This window comes from Polistes dominula, unplaced genomic scaffold (genome assembly GCF_049000335.1).
Source record: "Polistes dominula isolate Pdom_NZ unplaced genomic scaffold, Pdom_raw_medaka contig_83, whole genome shotgun sequence".
Classification (NCBI taxonomy): domain Eukaryota; kingdom Metazoa; phylum Arthropoda; class Insecta; order Hymenoptera; family Vespidae; genus Polistes; species Polistes dominula.
In genome coordinates this window covers 1,084,371-1,105,182 of record NW_028301032.1, presented here as the reverse complement: position 1 = coordinate 1,105,182, position 20,812 = coordinate 1,084,371, and the positions used below count along the sequence as shown (strand labels likewise).

The 20,812-nt window shown below is 32.3% G+C and overlaps 3 protein-coding genes across 5 annotated transcripts; 2 read left to right on the top strand and 1 right to left on the bottom strand.

Moving 5' to 3' along the window:
- The first annotated feature begins 2,358 nt into the window (after positions 1 to 2,358).
- On the top strand, positions 2,359 to 8,049 carry LOC107069339 (uncharacterized). The gene is made up of 3 exons (XM_015326577.2): positions 2,359 to 3,097; positions 4,495 to 5,460; positions 5,563 to 8,049. Exons 1-3 carry the CDS (start codon positions 3,025 to 3,027, stop codon positions 6,354 to 6,356), a joined length of 1,833 nt encoding a protein of 610 aa, XP_015182063.2. The 5' UTR covers positions 2,359 to 3,024; the 3' UTR covers positions 6,357 to 8,049.
- A 609-nt stretch (positions 8,050 to 8,658) lies between these two features.
- Positions 8,659 to 16,609, top strand: LOC107069341 (uncharacterized). 3 transcript variants are annotated; one of them, XM_089174339.1, is made up of 7 exons: positions 8,659 to 9,358; positions 10,752 to 10,838; positions 10,947 to 11,108; positions 11,192 to 11,576; positions 11,655 to 11,888; positions 11,952 to 13,304; positions 13,384 to 16,609. In XM_089174339.1, exons 1-7 carry the CDS (start codon positions 9,299 to 9,301, stop codon positions 15,726 to 15,728), a joined length of 4,626 nt encoding a protein of 1,541 aa, XP_089030465.1. In that variant the 5' UTR covers positions 8,659 to 9,298; the 3' UTR covers positions 15,729 to 16,609. The 3 variants fall into 3 exon arrangements, with proteins under 3 accessions (XP_089030465.1, XP_089030464.1, XP_089030463.1); XM_089174338.1 differs by having other exon boundaries at positions 11,655 to 12,383; positions 12,444 to 13,304; XM_089174337.1 differs by having other exon boundaries at positions 8,661 to 9,358; positions 11,655 to 13,304.
- Positions 15,745 to 19,354, bottom strand: LOC107069342 (coiled-coil domain-containing protein 102A). The gene is given in 7 exon segments (XM_015326582.2): positions 15,745 to 17,020; positions 17,105 to 17,181; positions 17,253 to 17,527; positions 17,613 to 18,054; positions 18,130 to 18,605; positions 18,607 to 18,861; positions 18,964 to 19,354. Coding segments are annotated over 7 exon segments (1,659 nt in total). The 5' UTR covers positions 19,075 to 19,354; the 3' UTR covers positions 15,745 to 16,997.
- Between the last annotated feature and the right edge of the window lie 1,458 nt (positions 19,355 to 20,812).

Sequence of the window (20,812 nt, the reverse complement as noted above, 5' to 3'; positions counted from 1 at the left end):
CAACCTAATAAGACCATAATTATTATCATTAAAATTTATTTTAATTATATAAATGTAACCTAACCTATGTATAATAATATATAACCTAATATTAAAAATTACATATTAATAATATATAACCTAACCTATATATACGTAATAATATACAACCTAATAAAATCATAATAGTTATCATTAAAATTGATTTTAATTATATAAATGTAACCTAATCTATATATAATAATATATAACCTAACCTATATACGTAATAATATATAACCTAATAAAATCATAATAATTATTATTAAAAATTAATAAATTAGTTTATATTTTTGTATTGATGATAAAATCTATTATAACACACACACCAAAGTAAGATCAAATTTCAACCCTGTGTATTCTTGTAAGAACTTTACATGTTTCTTGGAATTTTAGGAGACATTTGCAACTCCGATGACCGTACCTCTCCTGGAAGTATCACTCGTCTCTTCTCTTCAGCAAAAAGCTTGTAAATGTATATGTGTTTGTATGGGTGTATATGTCTTCTTGATGAATCACACATCTTACCAGCTTTGCTGCATTACTTTTTACTTTTTTTCTTTTTTTTTTTTAAGTTATCGTAGCTCCATTTTATTTTCATTTTCAAAGTTAAAGAAGCCGAATGGGATGAGGAAGACCAAAAAAATACCCTTCTTGTTTTTTTTTCTATTCGTACATTGGGCACCGTAAAAGTTAATGAGCTTGTACGCGTGCCATCGATTCAACGTCAAAAGGGACGACCCTTCTTCCTCTTCCTCTTCCTCTTCTTCTTTCTGATCCTAGGATTCACTTTTCCTATATTTTCTTTTAATTGATTTTAAATTATTACGAGTTGTTCTTTCAGAGTTAAGAATAAATTTAAAAATTTATTTTTATTATAAATTTTCTTTTTTTAAACAACGAATCATCGCAATGACCGAGAACAATAATTTCATAATAGAAAAATCGATCTTTATGGAGTGTACATCCCATGTGTGTAACCTTTATCAAGTTTTTTTTTTCCTGATGCACAACTCGTTGATCCGTGTCAAAAAGTATCATCCTATATATATATATATAAACGTAAAATTATCCTTGTTCTTATATTTAAACAAATAATATATTATACCAAATGAATTATTGAAAAATTAAGGGAAAAAAAACCAAAGTAATTGGCTTGGCAAATAAATGATTTGCAGATTTTGCCGATAGGTGGCTTTTTAAACTCACCAAATGACTCAATTACCAATCCAATAAATCTATGAAACGTTTTTCAGCTGATTTTTTGTTTTCAACAAATAAATGAAACTTTGATATTTAAAAAAAACCAAAGTATTGGATTGGTAAATAAATGTTTGCAGATTTTGCCGATAGGTGGCTTTTTAAAAATCAGCAATGAACTCTGTGAAACGTTTTTCAGCTGATTTTTTGTTTTCAACAAATAAATGAATCTTTGATATTCAAAAAAAAAAAAAAAATAGCCAAAGTAAATCGGTGGAACATTTTTCAGCTGATTTTTTCTTTCAACAAATAAATGAATCTTCGATATTCAAAAAAAAAAAAAAAAATAAAAAACAGTAGTAGTATTTTTTTTTCTTTTAAAAATACATATTTCCATTAACGTTAAGGGTGTACCCTTCCTTCTTCTTCGATCCTCGATATTTTTATCTATCCCAAGCGTGCTATTAATTATCTCTCGCTTCTATTTAATGACTCGAACTTCCAACACCGGAACAAAGATACAAAAAGGAACGAAAAAAAAAAGAAATGAAAAAGAAGAAGAAGAAGAGAGAGAAAAAAACGAGTGGACAATTTTCTTCGAGGTCATACAAAGTCCTCGTATAAATAATCCCTTTTATCAATAATAATAATAATAACAACAACAAAAACAAAAAAGGAAAAGAAAAAAATAGCTGCCGCCTACGCGAATATAAAAAAACCGGATGTTTAACAATAAATAAGATGAAGAAGGGTTAGTTTGTAGAATAATAATGGTGATAGAATGTTGCAAACACTATCCTAGTTCATCATTGGTCAATTATAATATTCTCAAGTATCTCACATTAAAAAATAATAGGTGTACATGTGAAGAACTATGATGAGAATTCGCATATTAGTTAAAAGAAAACTCACACATACTATTTAAATCCTATAATACATAGATATACACACCCTGAACATAAAATAGGGGATGGGGAAGTGAGGAAGGGTGAAGGGGACAGTGTACACTTATATGCACACAGATGTGTGATGTTCAACGTATGAAGGAATACACCACACACGTTTAGCAGCTACTCCGCCAGCTGAACGAGAAGAAGAAGAAGAAGAAGAAGAAGAAGACGATGAAGAAGTGGTGGTGGTGGTGGTGCTAGAAGAAGAAGAAGAAGAAGAAGGTAAAGAGGTGGAGGATGAAGGGCAGAGTGGAGTAAGGGAGGTGTTACGCTCCTATATGTAGCCCCGAAACTTAGCCAGAGGAACTATTGCGCCCGAAATTGTCGAGGCGTACGCAACCCCTGTGACCCCCCTCCCTCCGACGAATTCAAAAAACACAACGCGCGAGGAGGGCTTCTTTTTTTTTATTTATTTTTTTATCTTTTTTTTTTTTTTTACCATTCACGTCGTCATCGTCGAAACGGCAAATTTCATTTCACTGATTTTTTTTTCTTCCATGCCCAATAAACCAATCAACCAATCAACCAACCCCTCGTTCTACTCTGTTTTTTATTTTAATCATTTTTCTCTTCTTTTTTTTCTTTGAAGGGAGGATAATTTTGATTTGACCAGAAAACAAAACAAAAAGAAAAAAGAATTCGCGTGTGTTGAGTTCAATGTGTAATTTTGTTCAATCACAAAAATAATTTGTTGTTCGAAAAGTTAAAAGGAGGATAAACCAATCATGGTTTGTGTGATACTTTGAAAAAAAATATATCAAGTGGTGAAAAAAAAAGAAGAAGAAAAAGAAGAAGTAGGAAGATAAGAAGAAGAACTAAAGAGAAGAAGGGGAAGAAAAAAAAACTAGAAAAAACAATGCCGAGAGCTTTTCTGATAACTCATCGCCGATACAACGGCGTCGAGGAGGAGTTCGATACTTCCGCTGGAGGTGCGAATATTTTTTATTTTGATTTTATCTTGAAATAATTTAATTAATGTTCAGATTAAATTAGAAAACATTTATCTTTGCATCTTTGGTGAATAAAATAACTTAGGATTAATTATTTTTAAACATTGTGAATTATTTTGATTGATTTTTATTTTAAATATTATAAAAGGGTTGTTGTTTTTAAGTTAGAATTAGAATTAAAAACCTTTGTTTCTGAGTACCTAATCAAAAATAATCAAAATTAAATTGATATTTGTCAAAATCAATGAATATCATCTAATAAATTCAATAAATCAATGAATTGAAGCTTTCATACAACTTGATAAGCATAAAAACAGATAAAGAATATAAAACTCATGTTTTTTAACTAATAATTATAAATTAGAGTTGAATATTTTCAAGATTTAAGAATAGTATGGATACTAGATGCGTCACACAAAATTCTTACGAACGCATACATACCGTCAACCCCTCCAAAGCTCTTTTACAAGCTCAAGCAACACGCACACACGCGTTCGAAAATACGCGGAATTAGATAGAGTGAGAAAGAAAATGAAGCACGCTATTTCCGTTCTCCCCAAAAACGGAGCTGCGAAGCAAAAGCTCTCGAAAGTGCTTGCGCTTGCTTTGCCATGCCTAGCCTTGCTTTGCTTTGCTTTGCTTTGCTTTGCTTTGCTTTACGTGTTTCACGAACCATCCTAAAATTTACTGCTCGGATTTACTGCTCATAACCAAAATCCCATTTGGTTGATATTATAAAAAGCAGCAGTGTATACCACGGTTAACGGAAACGATAAAATTCTATCAAAAAGTTAACATAAGAAACTTTCCAACGATCAAAAAGCAACAAATGATTAAACAAATGAACAATACAGGATTATTTCTTTCTCTTTTGTTGATCTAATGTAAACTAATCCAAAAGTATGTAATTCGAGTGATTCAATTCGTGTTTATTTAACGTCGAACACACACACACAGATAATACATATACACACAAACCACCTGTAGAGTTTTAAAAGCATCGATAAATCACATTTTTATTTTGAGAATAATACGAGTAATCCTATCGTTATCAAGATTATCTCAAAACTAACCTTACTTCCGTTTCTTACTTTACGTGACTGGTAAAAAGAAAGAAACACAGACAGGAAAAAAAAGTTGGTGGTTGTCGATAGGAATTTATGCGAGTTCGAGACTCGGTATTGGAAGTTTGCCAGATCCAACTTGGTATTGTTAACACTCGAGCTTTCAACGTTTTCGATGTTAAACCATCTGATAATATATGTTCACGAGTACGTTGAACGCACGAAGACAAAGATAAATGCTACAAATATTCTAAATGATAAACTAAAACAAGAACAATGAACATTTTATTATTTCTTTTTCATATACCACAGGTCAAAGTCCTGAACGAGGGGTTAGGTTAGCAGAATATGGCAGTGTTCAGCCTACTTCCGATGGTGCTAGCGAATGCGGTAGCGAGACCTCCTCGGAATGTCCTGAAGAATTGTACAACCTTACGAAACTTGCGGAAGTTAGCCTTGCTGCAGCAGCTGGTACCCTAATTCATCCTAACAATGTGATCTATCAACGATCAAGTTCACCAAGATTTAACGAAACCGTTGATAAATGTCATAGAACTATTGTACCCAGATCTAAAGATCATCATCATTATCATCACCATCATAATAATAATAATAATAATAATAATAATAATAATAATAATAATAATCTTCATCATCAACCCCAAAGAATTCAGGAACGGCGAACTACACTTGAGGATAAACAAAGTTTGGAAAAAAGTAGATTATTCTACGAGAATATTGAAAATGAACAAGAGGTAGTTGGAATTAAAAGACTGTCACCTCATCATCAACGTATTCATCATAGAAATCATCATAATAATAATAATAATAATAATAATAACAATAATAATAATAATAATAATAATAGTCAAACGCATCATTTACGAGAAGAAATTACTTTACCGACTGAGAAGAAAATTGAATTATCAACAAAGACAAATAATGTCAGTGAACCAAATCCTGTTATTGCTCAACAAATACGTAGAACTATTCAGAGTAACGTGGAAACAACAAAAAATGAGGATAACGAGGATCACGAGTGTCCTGATTGTGGGAAAAAGTATTCAACATCGTCAAATCTTGCAAGACACAGGCAAACTCACAGATCATTGGGTGACAAGAAGGCCAGGAGGTGTCCACATTGTGACAAGGTTTATGTCAGTATGCCTGCCTTCAGTATGCACGTTAGGACACATAATCAGGGTTGCAAGTGTCATTATTGTGGCAAGTGCTTTTCCAGGCCATGGTTGCTTCAAGGACACATACGCACGCACACAGGTAAATTATTATTTTATTCTATATATGCATTTAAAAATTTAATCTCAATAAAATCATCTTCTTACAATTATGTTCCATTTTGTTTGTCTTTATCAACGATAGGTGAGAAACCATTTAAATGTACGATCTGTAACAAAGCGTTCGCCGACAAATCGAATTTACGCGCACACATACAAACGCATTCTAACACGAAACCCCATGTGTGCGCTAGATGTGGTAAAGCGTTTGCTTTAAAATCATATCTTTACAAACACGAAGAATCATCTTGTATGAGAGCTCATCATAAATCATCAATGGATAAAAACGAAACTAACGAACGAAAGACGAATTCATCATCATCATTATCATCATCCTCATCATCATCATCGATAACAACACCTCCAACAACAACTACGGTTAGAACGAACGAGCCTGTATCAACAGTTTTGGATAGTTTCAACGATTTACAACAACGGAATACGAAAACGACGGCAATGGCCACGACGAGTACAACAACAACAACAACGACAACGAGTTCCTGTATGACTGCATCACCAACCAGTGTTATAGTTCCACGTTTGTCTATTCAACGTGATCAAAATTGTCATTCGTCCGCATTTTCAGCTATCATCAAACACACTGGTGGTAGTGGTGTTAATGAATGTGACACTTCACCACCTTCAGCCAAACGTATGTTCAAAGAATTACATGGGAAATCGCAAGATAACAAAACTACTGAGATAGTTTCAAGCATGGTCATCAGAACCTCGGTGATATCACCCAATCCAGAACATTTGGGTAGATTCAATGATCCTAAAAAATCATCCAATAATTTTGATTATAACGAATCAACGAGAAATTCTGCTTTCTCGAGACCACCCCCCACTACGATGACACTAAATTTAGCTATCGCGTAAAATTGGGAAAGACCGAAATCAATATTTTAGGTTATGTTATTTAGATTGTCAAAAAGGTATCGATTTCCGACACGTTATGATGACAATGTGCTGATTTTTTTAAAAATAATTTTTCTAAACAAACCATTATGTGTATATATATACCGAGTATTGTCTAAAGTATCTTCCTAATTAGGGACCATGTAGAAAATAGTTGTTACTAATATTTTAACGTTTCTAGACATTATTATAATCATCATATTGTTTTTAAATGGCGTGCTTCTTTTTTATTACGATTGATCATGTCTTCAAAATTATCAGAACTGGCAGAAATATTTTTCAAAATACACGATTATGTATCTCGAATGGAATTACAGCGGCCATATTGGTACAATAATGTTTAGAATGAAAATTCATCGATACAATGTTTTGCTTCACGTGCTCTTCAAGGCAGCTGATTAAAAAAGGATGCCTCGGATTGTAAATAAATCGTACGAGAGTACTTAGTCAAAAAAAAAAACAAACAAACAAAAAGAACATTGGCGAAGTCATAGTGATATTAGAACTGTATAATAATAGTATTTACCAATTGCCTTAAATTAGGTTATGGCGATCGCGAATATTTTATAAATTCGAATGAAAAAGAAAAAAATGAAAAAAACAATGTCACATTAGATTTAGCTCGAATTAATTGTAAATTATTTCATAAGTATAATCTAATAATTATTTTCTAATAAGAAATCGTGAAAATAAATCCGTAGAAATGTTTAAACATCAATTTAAAATAAGATACTTTATAATTATAATAATTAATTATCTCGAATGTATTCTATCTGTGATTCAAAACAAAATTGTAATAGAGGTTAATGTTTGTATGTGTGGTATAAGTATGATGATTTATCTTTAAGTTGTATGATAATTTAAGAATTTTTATTTTCATTTGTTTCATTCGTTACCGACCGTCGGTAAGAATCTGAGTGTGAACTAGTCGAGTCCGTTTTGCTACAACGAGCGTAACCCCCTTTGCATCGTTCAAAATTATTCATGCGAATTTCTTTTGCTTTTTTTTGTAGAATTCTTTTTTAAAAATTTATTTTTAATTGGCAAATGAAATGTTGAAAAGTATGAAACAAGAAAAGAATGTTATCATAGCTCGGTAAGGTAGAAATTTGCCACGAGTGAGGTGGTTACCATGAGAACTCGAGTGTGGCAACGGTTATTAATAAAAACTTAAATATATTTAGTCAAAAGAATTATTATAGAAAAATTATTTTATAATAATTTTTATTGTTCTTTAGGATCATAAAAAAAGAAAAAAATAACTTTTGAAAAAATCATCGATTTAATTGCAATCATCGATGAATTAAAGAAGAAGAAGAAAAAAGGATACTCATCCTTTTTATTTTTATTTCTTCATTTTAAACATTTTATCAATTGTAATCATTTAACTCGAAACATTGTAAATAGCATTCCCAATATATTTGTCGTATTAGAAAAATTAGAAGAAGAAGAAGAAGAATTTACGTAGTCGTATTAAAGACAGTTCGATAAGCTGTTTATTGTAAATAATTGTACGTGCCATTTGTAGTACCAGAGAGTGCCTTATGCGAATATTTTAATCACTTTTTGTACGAATTGTAAAACTATTTGTTCATCGCAATTAGAAATATATACATATATGTATATATATATATATATAACGCATTATCTTTTACATATATTTTTATTATCTATCATTTATTTAAATAAAAAATAACATTAAATCATTCATAAAGATATTTGAAATAGTTAAAAAAGGGAAAGTAGTTTATATGTCAATCATTTTATTATATTTTTATTATTAATCGGTTTTACCCATTTATCTGATTGATGAACCGTACGATCGTTAGTTATGCTTTGAACTAAAATAAACAGCTAGTCTCGCTGTATTTAATAAATGAATTGAACACAATAAATTAGGACAAACTAAGAAGAAGAAGAAGAAGACGAAGAAGAAGAAGAAGAAGAAGAAGAAATCATTTCGATCGATAATTATGACGATCGTTTACAAAACGTTTCTCTCTTATTCAACAACGTTTTATTGAGTAACATTAAGTTCGATTCATGTCAATGAAAATAAATATAATTGGTACACTTAATATTTCCATTTTTGTTTTTGTTTTTTTGTTTTTTTTTCAATTATATCTTTTATTTAAATGATACTCTTTAAAAATAGAACAAAATTAATATGAATTAAATTAATTGCATAAATAAAAAAAAAAAACAAGAGATAGCATTTTAATTTTTGTATTAATAATAAAATATGTATTTAAATTAAAAAACAAAATTAAATTAATATTATCTTTAATTGATATATAATTTAATTTATATATATATATAAAATAATGTTAATATTATTAATACAAAATTTATATATTTTATATTATTAATAATTATCAGTCTTCTTGAAAGAATATCTTGGTTGTGTCAAGTAAAAACACATATATATTCGTATTATAAGTTTAGGTAACAAGATCTGAAGCTGTGAACGTGTGTATAGATAACAATTTTCTTCTAAGAATTTTTGCCTATCAGTTCGTATAAGAATAAAATCACAAAAGACAGCATTATTTAAACGATGTTGATTTAAAATGAAATAATTAAATCTTAGAAAATTCTAAAATAAACATTTTATATTAGTTAATATAATTGTTCAATTTTTTGTTTTTTTTTCAATTAATATTACATTAAATTTGACATGATAGTTCAATGAAGTATAATATTTAAGAGTATGAGTGAAACCGTGGTAAAGAGGAAGTGGGAAAAGAATAAGAAGAGGAGAAGGAGTGAACAGAGTGGGAGTTAAACAACTTGCCAGCAAAGAAGAAGATCTTTCTAAACGTAGAAGTTAACAGTAGAAGTGTCTTGAACAAGAAGAAGAAGAAGAAGAAGAAGAAGAAGAAGAAGAAGAAGAAGCTTAAATCATGAGGTTGATCTTATTTATACTGATCTGCCTCATAAATACAGTTTTATCTTATTATTCTGTAAGTTAATTATTATTATTATTATTATTATTATTATTATTATTAATATAATCCTTCATATATTATCTCACTTTTTTTGTTGTATTATCTTTTCAATATTAACTATAAATAGTTTAATGAAAAATTGTTGAATGAAAGACGTGTTCAAAAAGTTGCACGTTTAGTGTTAAAAGTGAAGGGTACTTTAAATTAACGATAAATTTGATCTAATTTCAACTTGTTGAGAAAGTATTACCTTACGGTTATATTTTTACGAGTTAGCATAAAAAATATTGTTGGTAGTAGTTATAATAATCGTATTATTTTATACGATCCTATTACTATATACGTATTATTATTATTATTATTATTATTATTATTATGATTATTATTTCTTTTTTTGTTGTTTGAAAATATTTAGAATTATTATTTTTAATAAGTAATCATGAATAATTTATTTGAATATTTCATTATAATTGTTTGATATTCTAATTGAATGATGAAACGTGTGTATTTGAATTATTTATAATGTTACTAACAAGTGATTCATAGTTTACAGTAAAAGGGAAAGGTTATTAACACGAATCACAAATCTGATTCATTTTACTAGAAAATGTTTCTATGTGATATTTGAAGATCAAAGTTCAAGAAGTGATAAACTTCAAACCGATATGAAATTTACTTGGCCTGCTCCCGATTTGTCTATCCCGCATTTTTTTTTTTTTTATTTTTAGTCCTACTTTCTTTCCATGTAGAATATTATTGTTACAAATATAAGATATGAAATAACATCGTGAAAGTTCGAGAAGATATTTAATTATGATCTTGACTAATGTGGTACGACGAATTTGATGAAAGATTAATGACAAAAATTTCACTCAAATATTTTAATATTTAATTAGGATCTTGACTAATGTGGTACAACGAATTTGATGAAAGATTAATGACAAAAATTTCATTCATATATTTTAATATTTATGATCTTGATTAACGTGGTACAACAAATTTCATAAGACCTTAATGACAAAAATTTCATTCAAATATTTTAATATTTAATTATGATCTTGACTAACGTGGTGCAACAAATTTCATGAAAGATTAATAACAAAAAACTTATTCATATATTTTAATATTTAATTATGATCTTGATTAACGTAGTACAACGAATTTGATGAAAGATTAATAACAAAAATTTCATTCATAAAAATATATGAATTAACATAACAATTGAACAAACATAATTAAAATTAATATTTAATTATGATCTTGATTAACGTAGTACAACGAATTTCATGAGACATTAAATGACAAAAATTTGATTGAAACATTTTAATATTTAATTATGATCTTGATTAACGTAGTACAACGAATTTGATGAAAGATTGATGACAAAAATTTGATTTTCTCTTTACAGGAAAAATCTCGTTTTGATCGTTCAATTAATGATAACTTTGATGAAGAATTCACCGACAAACAATGGACTTTCACCGATGAGGAAACGGTAAATTGACAATTGAATTTCTTTTTCATTCTTTTGTTTTTTTTTAATGGTAATAGTTATTTATAATGATAGATTATTAATGGATTCGTTTGTTTATTTTTTAAACAGTTATACATTGCTTATAAAGATAGAACAGAAAATATCTGTTATTTGGAAAAATTGAAAGAAGATTATGTGAGAAATAATCAACATGATGTTTCAACAAAACGTCATGAGAACAAATATTCAACGATACTTTACGTACCAAATCAAACATTAACAAAACTTGAGGTAACAATTATTTATTAATAATAAAGAATAATACAATTATCAAAATGTTTAATCACCTTTTCTTTTTCTTTTTTTTAAATAAGGCATGGCGAAAAGCAGGAGGTCGTATAGTAAATTTTTGTCAAGGACGTGATATGTATCTCTTACAAAAACATAAACCAATGGCAAGAGACAATATGGATCCATTTTTGAACGAAATAATCGATGAAAATTATGTATCATCCAAAAGAATATCGGATCTTGTATTGGCGCCATTAATCGGTCGTGCCAAGAGAGAAATTCAATTGGAAAATCGAAAAAGATTGAACGATGATTTTGAAAAAATTCGTTCACGTCGTCAAACGTCCCAATTTCGTGGAAGATTCCGTGGACAAACCCAATCGCAATATTTGCATCTTGGTAAGGATGGGTCAACGGAAGGCAAAGCAGAAGCTGAAGCAACTCAACAATCGTCTCGAGCAATTGTTGGTAATGCATTTGATTATTTCTAATTATGTTTTAATGATTAACAAATATCTTTTTGTAATTCGTAATGAAATATTTCAGCTGGTAATAACGGTATGGGGCAAGCACAAAGTATGTCTTCTAGCGGAAGTGGATGCGAAGATTGTCCAGGATATCAACCGGATTATGCTGTACATGTAGATCAAATCCCAGGTAAATTACAGGTTCAACCTGAAGATAGACAGTATGTCACTAGACCGGGAGTTGGAGCACCAGGAAAGATGATAGCTGGAGATTATCCTGGAAGTATGATACCTGGGACTGGACCAACAGGAGGTACTGAACAATATCCTAGAACTATGAGACCAAAAACTGTCCCTGAATGGCAAACTTATCCAGGAGGAATTAAACCAGGAACTGGAACGTATCCTACTGGACCGGTTGGGCCGGGAAGCGTAATACCTGGACAATATCCTAGTGGTATTGTACCAGGTGGAACTTATCCAGGTGCATATGTGCCGGGAGGAGTTCCTACTTATCCTGGAGGTGTCATACCAGGAACGACAGGAGGTGGTAGACCATATCCTGGTGGCACTGTACCAGGAACTGGTGTAGTGTATCCTGGTGGGGTAGCACCTGGAACTGTGCCAACTGGAGATGGTGTAGCATATCCTGGGGGCCCTGTAAGAGGAACTACAACAACAGGAGGAGCTGGTGTATATCCTGGAGGTACTCCAGGGGGTACTGTACCAATCAGAGGCGGTGTAGGGTATCCTGGTGGCACCATACCGGGAGCTACTACAACAGGAGGAGCTGGTGTATACCCTGGAGGTACTGTAGTGGGAACAGGTATAATGTACCCTAGAACTGTGCCAACTGGAAGTGTTGTAGGATACCCTGGAGGTGTTGCACCGGGAACTGTACCAACTAGAGGTGATGTAGCATATCCTGGTGGCCCCGTAAGAGGCACTACAACAACAGGAGGAGCTGGAGTATATCCTGAAGGTGCTGTACCTGGGACTAGACCTACTGGAGGAGGTGTAGGATACCCTGGAGGTGCTGTACTTGGGACTGGGCCTACTGGAGGAGGTGTAGGATATCCTGGAGGTGCTGTACCTGGGACTGGGTCTACTGGAGGAGGTGTAGGATACCCTGGAGGTGCTGTACCTGGGACTGGGCCTACTGGAGGAGGTGTAGGATACCCTGGAGGTGCTGTACCTGGGACTGGGCCTATTGGAGGAGGTGTAGGATACCCTGGAGGTACTGTACCTGGGACTGGGCCTACTGGAGGAGGTGTAGGATACCCTGAAGGTGCTGTACCTGGGACTGGGCCTACTGGAGGTGGTTTAGCATACCCCGGAGGTGTTGCACCGGGAACTGTGCCAACTGGAGGTGGTGTAGGATACCCCGGAGGCATTGCACCGGGAACTGTGCCAACTAGAGATAGTGTAGCATATCCTGGTGGCCCCGTAGGAGGCACTACAGTAACAGGAGGAGCTGGAGTATATCCTGGAGGTGCTGTACCTGGGACTGGGCCTACTGGAGGTGGTGTACCGTATCCCAGTGGCCCCGTAATAGGAACTACAGCAACAGGAGGAACTCAAATATATCCGGGCGGCACTGCACCGGAAAGGTTACCAACTGGAGGTGGTGGACTTTATCCTAGTGGTCCTATTCCAGGAATTATGACAACTTATCCTGGAGGTGTTCCACCAGAAACACTACGACGACCAGGAGAACAGTACCCACCAGGTATTACACATAAATTGCGATATTAAAAGTACATAATAGCCTTATAAGCAATTATTTACTTTAAAGATTCCAATTTCAGGAGTTTCTTATCCTACTAGTACTGGGACAGGAACATATCCAGGTGGAATTCCATCTAGAGTAGGCACAACGGGTGTTGTTGGAGGTACATATCCAGGTGTTTCTCCAGTTGGTGATAGAGGAATGTATCCTGTGGAAATACCTGGTACTATTGTAACGGGAGGTCCTGCTTATCCTGGTAGAGTTCCCATAATGGATGGAAGAGGAATTCCTGGTGCAGGAATTTTTCCTAGTATTGTTACAGGTGCCAAAACAGATGTCGGTACTTCTATAACGTATCCCGGAATATCATCTGGAATACCAGGAGTTAGCGGTACTGGCATTGTTACTCCGCAAGGTGGACAAACTCAACCGGGTGTAACTGGATTTATAACACCAGGAACCGTATATCCAGGAAGTGGAGTCCCCGGGATGACTACTACAGGTGGAGCTTATCCAGGTTCGGGTGTATATATGCCAGGAGGTGTTGTATCAGGAACAGGAACAACAGGAGGTGGTCAATTAATCGGACAGTATCCCCCTGCTCAAATTCCTGGTGTCCCTCAATATCCTACAGCACAGTATCCATCAGGACAATATCCTGATACCAAACAATACTATCCAGGTGGAATCAGCGGTCAAACGATCCCCGGTCAATATCCAGGAGGTGTTGGTACCACAGGCGCCATAGAGGCGTCACAATATTATCAAAAACCTAAAGTTATTTCGGCCACTAGTGCAGAAGATGATAGTGCAGATAGCCAAGCATCTAGTTCCGTAAAACAAGTTGATTCTGGTACAGAAACAAGTGCATCTGCCCAAGGTAAATACGGAAAGGGTACTGCACAATCTCAAGTGTCTGGTATTTACAGTGGTTCTGCATCATTTTCGGCTCAAGCTGGTACCAGTGATATTAATAGAAGTGCTCATGCCGAAATAAGTGGCGGCAAAGATGGTGCGGTTAGTAATGCGGAAGGTGTTGGTGGTCGTGGAAAGAGTCAAGCTCAGGTTCAATTAAATTCTGATTCTGGTGCTACCTCAACGGGAGCACAAAGTAGTGGTTGGAATCATGGAACAAATTCTCAGGTGCAAGCCAGTTCCAAAGGTGGAATGGCGGATGCACAAGCTAATGGTGAAGGAAGTACTTCCAGTCAAGCACAGATTGGATTTCAACCATATTTAAAAGATGAAAGCAAAGTTGAAAAATATTCGCTTCCCTTCCGTGGTGGTGGTACGGCGTCTGCTCAAAGTGGAACTCATAGGGGTCAATCCCAATCTCAATTACAGGGATCGTTTCAATACGGTATCACTTATTCTGGTGCTGCCCAAGCTGGGTCAGGATCTGACGCAGCAGCTTCTAGAAAACCATTTAATTTTAATCTAACTAATTCTGAAGTTTATAGGCCGTATAAACCAAGTAATATACCATCGATATCCAGAAATGACGACAAGGAAGTAACGACTGTACCAAACGATGCTGACTTTAATCGTATTCAGGCACAGAGGCAAGGTTTACAAGCAAGTTCAAGTTCTCGACAAACGGTTATTAGTGGTGTATCAAAAGAAAAAGTAGAAATTTCAATGAATAGAAAGGAACAACCCACAGATAATAAACACGCAGCCGAGCCAGTTTATGAGGAGGAAGAATATGAAGATCAATACGAAGATGAAGATTATGATTCATCTGCCAGACAAAATCTTCCAATCAATTTAGAAGCCTTTCCAGCTAATATAAAACAAGAAGATCAACATCAATCCCAAATGATACAAATCGGTAATGCTAATCGGTACGATGTTAGGGTAACACAGGACTCAAATATTCCATCAAAAGATGACAGATTAGAACCGGGTCAATCTTTACCAGGTTATACAGTTCCACCTGGTTTTCGTGGAAGAGTAATGTCAGTTGCAGGTGATGATACAATTGCTAAAGGTGATGGAAAAGCTCAATCACAAACTGTTGCATTGATTCCAACAGCACAACCAAATACTACAACCATTGTAAACAAATCACTTGGTCCAGAAACACGTTCACTTCACAACAATTATGCTAGATTTACAGGAACTCCTATTTCTAAGAGTAATATTGATCGAACTCATACTCGATCATCATCTAATGGTTTTCTTACACGTGATTTGGATAAATCAATTAGACCAAGTTATTACACTGTAACAAACAGTGTTGCTGGTAAAATAGATGATAACAAAAATGCTCAGAAAAAATATGAACATCGGTATTATACTAAATCATCCACATGTGGATATTTTACATTTTCTTGTAACGTTGTATACGGTTCTAATGGTAGAACCAAAATTTGTAAACCTAAAGTACCAACATATCCCGATGGTACACCAATGAAGTGTTAATTAATCTCACACTGTGTATATTTAGAGATTAGTTTATATATTGTATTATTTTATATATTAATCATTAGTTCAATTTTTATTGTCCATTTAGTTTATATATATATATATATGTATGTATGTTAACCTCTTTTTCATATATCGCTTTTTGCCATAAAAATACGCATAATTGAAGAGACAGGTGATATATATATATATATAATCGTTTTTTTAAATATATGTAAACTATTATATTATAAACATCATAATTTCATCGAATATTATTATAATTATTATAATAATATTACTCTATCAGAAAATGCATTACATAAATGCATGTTTTTATCATAATTATCAATAAAATACATTCGAAATAATTGTGAAGAGTATTATTATATATGGTTGTTGTTGTTTCTTTTATTCATTCAATTCATAATCTAATTTTTGACGAGTCAATAATTTAAAAATACTTTTACTCTCACTATAGGTAACACATTATGGTTTTTTTTGTTCATCTATAAAGGTTTGTTATCTAATTTCTATTAGTACAATATATCTTGTAACTGTAACACTAAAATCACGGGCACATAGGTAAATGCAATCATTGCTTTATCATATTCTACTTACATTTTTAACATTGACATACGGGGTTTGAACCATACGAATCAGGTATCATGACTTGTACATTTAGTAAGTCTTTCAAAAAGGTTGCAACTGTGTCCTCTGTATATGTGTGTTATTAATTTTTCTTATAATATATACAGTGTGTACACACATAATAGATATACAAATAATTATTTAAAAAAATATATAAACTCTAAACAATTTTTAAAAAAAGATGTACAAAGAACAAAAATAATACATATATATGTATATATATATATATAAAAATAAAAAAAATTATATACAGTAATAGTAAAAAAAAAAAAAAAAAAAAAAAACAATTAGGAATTTTATTAATAAAATAATAATAATAATAGAAAAAAAAAATTCTAAAAAAATAATTAAACGTATTTTAAATAAAAATCTTATAAATGCACACAGAGTTTTTCAAAATTACATTTAACATGAAAAATATGATTGGATAATATAACTTAGTTTGTGTGTTGATTAACTATGTATATATACATTTACAAAGTTGCTAATGAAATAATGTTGTCAGTAAATTCTTAAAATTACAGGAATATAAGAAATATAAATTATTTTTTTTTACCTCCTAACGATTTGTTAAAATCCATTTATAGTTTCTAAACGAATTGTTCAATGTTGAATTTCCATGCTGTTCGTTTTTTATTAGGCTTGATTTATTTCATAATCTAAAACAATAAATACAGAAATATCATTTCATAACATAACTTTTTTATAATTCATATCATAAGACAAATGAACAAAAATCATACCATCGGATAATTCTTCATCGTCGTTTAATTTATTATCCAATGATTCCACGGACCTGTTAACTCCACTTGTTTCAGAACTAACAAATGAAGCAGCGTATATGATTAATTTAGAAAATATAATAATGTTAGATGGAAAATAATAATGTACCTGTTTTTAAAATGTTCTAATTGCACATTAGCCGATTGTAATTGTTCTACGAGATCTTCATTGGCTCGTTGTAGTTTACGTACACTGTTGGTTGCAACATCTACTTCATCTTGAGCTGAAGATAATTCTTTTTTAAGTTCATCAACTCTTCCTCGAATTCTTTTAACTTCTCCTTCATATTGTTCCAATCTTCGCATCGCGTGTGATAATTCAGTTGTCTTCTCACCCAACAATTTTTTCAACTTTGTTTGGGAATGTTTTATATCTGACAATTCCTGATGAAAAGAAATAATGTCAATAATGTTAAAATTCTTTTATACGAGAAACATAAGACAAATTTTATTGTATAAAATATAAAACCTTGTTTCTATCCAAAAGTTCTTGTTGTAATAATTTTCTATCCAATTCTATATCTGTGGTTGAAAGTGGACGAGATCTTCGTGATTCCAGTCTTTCTTGTAAATCATGCAATTCAATACGCAATTGTTTATTTTCTCTCTCCAATGAAATCTTTTCAGTCTCCAAACGTTCACGTTTACCCCATTCAGCTGCATTTTCAGCTTGCAATTTTCCTAATTCTGTCCATAATTCTGACAATCTATGATCCATACCTTCCATACTTAAAGTTTCTACAACCAAATCATTGTGAGTACTGCTAAGTTCATCTTGATATCGTTCTTTTAATTCTAAAAGTTCTCTCATAGCTTCCGTTCTACTTTCTTGAAGTTCGACACACTTATCTTGCAACTGTGTAACTTCCAATTTCAATTTTTCCATGTCTCTTTGTAATGAATTCTTTTCTCTACAAACAAATGATAATAAAATGAATTGATTGATAAAATTTAAAGATAAAGATATCAATTAAATAAAAACTTACACTCTTTCATCATAAATAGTTTGAGTTGCTTCATCCAACCTGAGTTGCAACATTGAAAGTTTCTGAGCTAATACTTCTTCATTGTACATTTCAATAGAAGATTGACGTTTTTCTGATTTAGTTTCACCTGATGATTCTACAGTTAACTGTGCAATATCTCTGTCTAATGTACTCAAAGAACCTTCTTTGTACAATTCTACAGCATGTTTTGGTACTGCACCTTGAAGTACATACTCTTCGATATCCCTATCTGGTAAAGCGGTATGAAAACTCAAATTAACATTGGATTCTTCAAATGAACGTTGACACGACAATGCATCCTTTTGACTCCCTTTTTCTTGTTGCTCTGCGTTATTGTAAAAATCAAACAATTCATCTATCCCAAGTGTACTTCTCAACTGTGGATCAGATTCCAACACTGAGAATATTTGTTGATTGAAGTGTCCTGCGTGTTTTAATAACAACATATGTATCTTTTTCAATTTCATTTTTCAACTGTTCATTCTTCAATTCCAATTCTTGTGATTCATGTTTATAAGTGTTTGCATCTTTCATAGCAATTTCTAATTTAGCTCTAAGTGCTTTGGCTTCTTCACGTGCCATGTTCCTTTCGTTTCTAACTTTGCTCCATTTTTCACGCCAATTGGCAGTACAATCTGACCACCATCTCATTGTTTTTTCCATTTGTGCTGCTCGTGCTCTGGCTTCCTCCAATTCTCTTTGTGGCAATGCCTAAGATTACAAAATCAAAACAACAATTAATAAAAAATAGTAGCAACAATAAATATGTATGAAAAGTAAAATTATAGTTTCATAAATGTTTAATAATAGTACCTCTTTAGTTTCCCATTCGTTAGGCATGTAACGTGAGGAAGATGATACATTAACGTCATGTTCTCTCATGTATCGTCGAGATGACGTTCCACTGGCTGTAGATTGTGCCATGACTGAAAAACCTAACCTATGTTTTTTCTTTTCTGACAAAATATACAAATTCAGTCTGCAGTTCAACAATTCCAAATCAATAATGTTTACTAATTAAATACCATATGTGTTAATCTTAGAACTTATTTATATTTTTCTCTTCATCTTCATTCAAAGAAATGTTTTTTGTATTATTGATATATGTTATTAGTGTAACAGCAGGTTCCGTAGTTTACGTATGCTTATCTTTCCGCATGCAACACCTGCATGCAGTTTACACACACGTTGCATTCATCTTCTTGTGTTTATTAAAGTTCATAGATAAAGTTCGTTTGTGTACTAGTAGATAACTAGTATTGTACAACTAACGCCAACTGGTGGTCTTAGTTCTAACTAATTTTTTACATGGTCGATAAATCTTCTTTATCGGCAACTGTCGGTAAAATGTTTATCTTAGTTTGTACTGAGACTAGCAGTGGGCGATAGTAGGTAGAATGCTATACTATTGCCTACTGGTGGTCACGGTGCGAACTATGATGAATTTTGTTACATGAAAAGTTCACTTTTGATTTATATAGTTTTATATTCTTTGTTACTCAGTTATAATAGAATTTTGTGCCATCTATTGGGGGGTGAACAAATTAAACTTTTTTAATACGTAATTTTCGTTCGATTTAAAAACGAAGAATATATAAATAATAAAATGTTTAGAATATAATTGTATTATATAAATTTATACTAAACGATAAAAAAAAATTCAAAATCATAATTGATTGAATATAAATCAAAATATGCAACAATAATTTTGATAAAGACAAGACAAAAAAATAAAATAATTTATTATTTATTATTCGTATATATTTTCTAATAATAATTTGTCGCAATATGATAGCAATATAAGAAACTCTTTTTATGAATAAGTCTAATTTTAATAATATTAATGCAGATGGAACTCGAACCTATACGTCCCTTGAATTTCTTCTTCTTCTTCTTCTTCTACTACTACTACCATCCCTTCTATTCTTCATTCTTGGAAGAAATAAAAGCAGAGTTGTAAGAGTCGGATGATTAATATCCAGCCGACAGTTTGTGAAGCGGGCAGCCAATAAACGGGATAAAAATACTCGTGAAAAATAGCGCGCTCATTAGGGGTACAGTCACATCTGTGACTGCTGCGCTGAAACGCGCCAGAGGAGAGACCAGAAAAGTCGTCGCGACGTAGAAGGCAAAACGGAGGGACAGATTTATTAAAGTAATGGTAGATTATTTTAATATTCCGATGGGAGAAAGAGAGGCGCGCGAACGTGCTTACTTTCTTTCTTTTTCTCATTCTCTTTCTTTTACCCCCTTTCACCCCATTTTCTCATTCCTCTCCATTCTCGTTGTCTTGTGCAATTCAATAATCCCTCCTCCTTTGGCCCCCATCTTTTCCCTCTTTTTTTTTTCTTTTCTTTTCTTTTCTTTTCTTTTATAACAGGAATTGAAATAGCAAAAGCTTCCTTCCAACTCGTTTTACATTATTAGTAATAAACTCCGATGTTTTACGCGATGCCTGGAAGCTTCTACGTTTTGAATTCTTACTATTTTATAACTTTGAACTTGCTTTCGCATTCATGAACATTTTTTTCAGATATCAATGATGCGTACTATATTTATAGGTTATCTTGATAATATTATAACATTTTTCCAAATATTTTTACAATCAAAATTCTTAGGGTAGTTAGGGTCATTTTATTATAGTGAGAAATAAGAACAATAA

What these genes read in the sequence shown, in the direction of transcription:
- LOC107069339 (XM_015326577.2), top strand. Translation starts at nt 3,025, where the DNA reads ATGCCGAGAGCTTTTCTGATAACTCATCGCCGATACAACGGCGTCGAG. An exon ending in GTTCGATACTTCCGCTGGAG is followed by an intron (nt 3,098 to 4,494) that starts GTGCGAATATTT and finishes CATATACCACAG; the next exon opens with GTCAAAGTCCTGAACGAGGG. An exon ending in ACACATACGCACGCACACAG is followed by an intron (nt 5,461 to 5,562) that starts GTAAATTATTAT and finishes TATCAACGATAG; the next exon opens with GTGAGAAACCATTTAAATGT.
- LOC107069341 (XM_089174337.1), top strand. Translation starts at nt 9,299, where the DNA reads ATGAGGTTGATCTTATTTATACTGATCTGCCTCATAAATACAGTTTTA. An exon ending in CTTTCACCGATGAGGAAACG is followed by an intron (nt 10,839 to 10,946) that starts GTAAATTGACAA and finishes TTTTTTAAACAG; the next exon opens with TTATACATTGCTTATAAAGA. An exon ending in ATCGTCTCGAGCAATTGTTG is followed by an intron (nt 11,577 to 11,654) that starts GTAATGCATTTG and finishes GAAATATTTCAG; the next exon opens with CTGGTAATAACGGTATGGGG.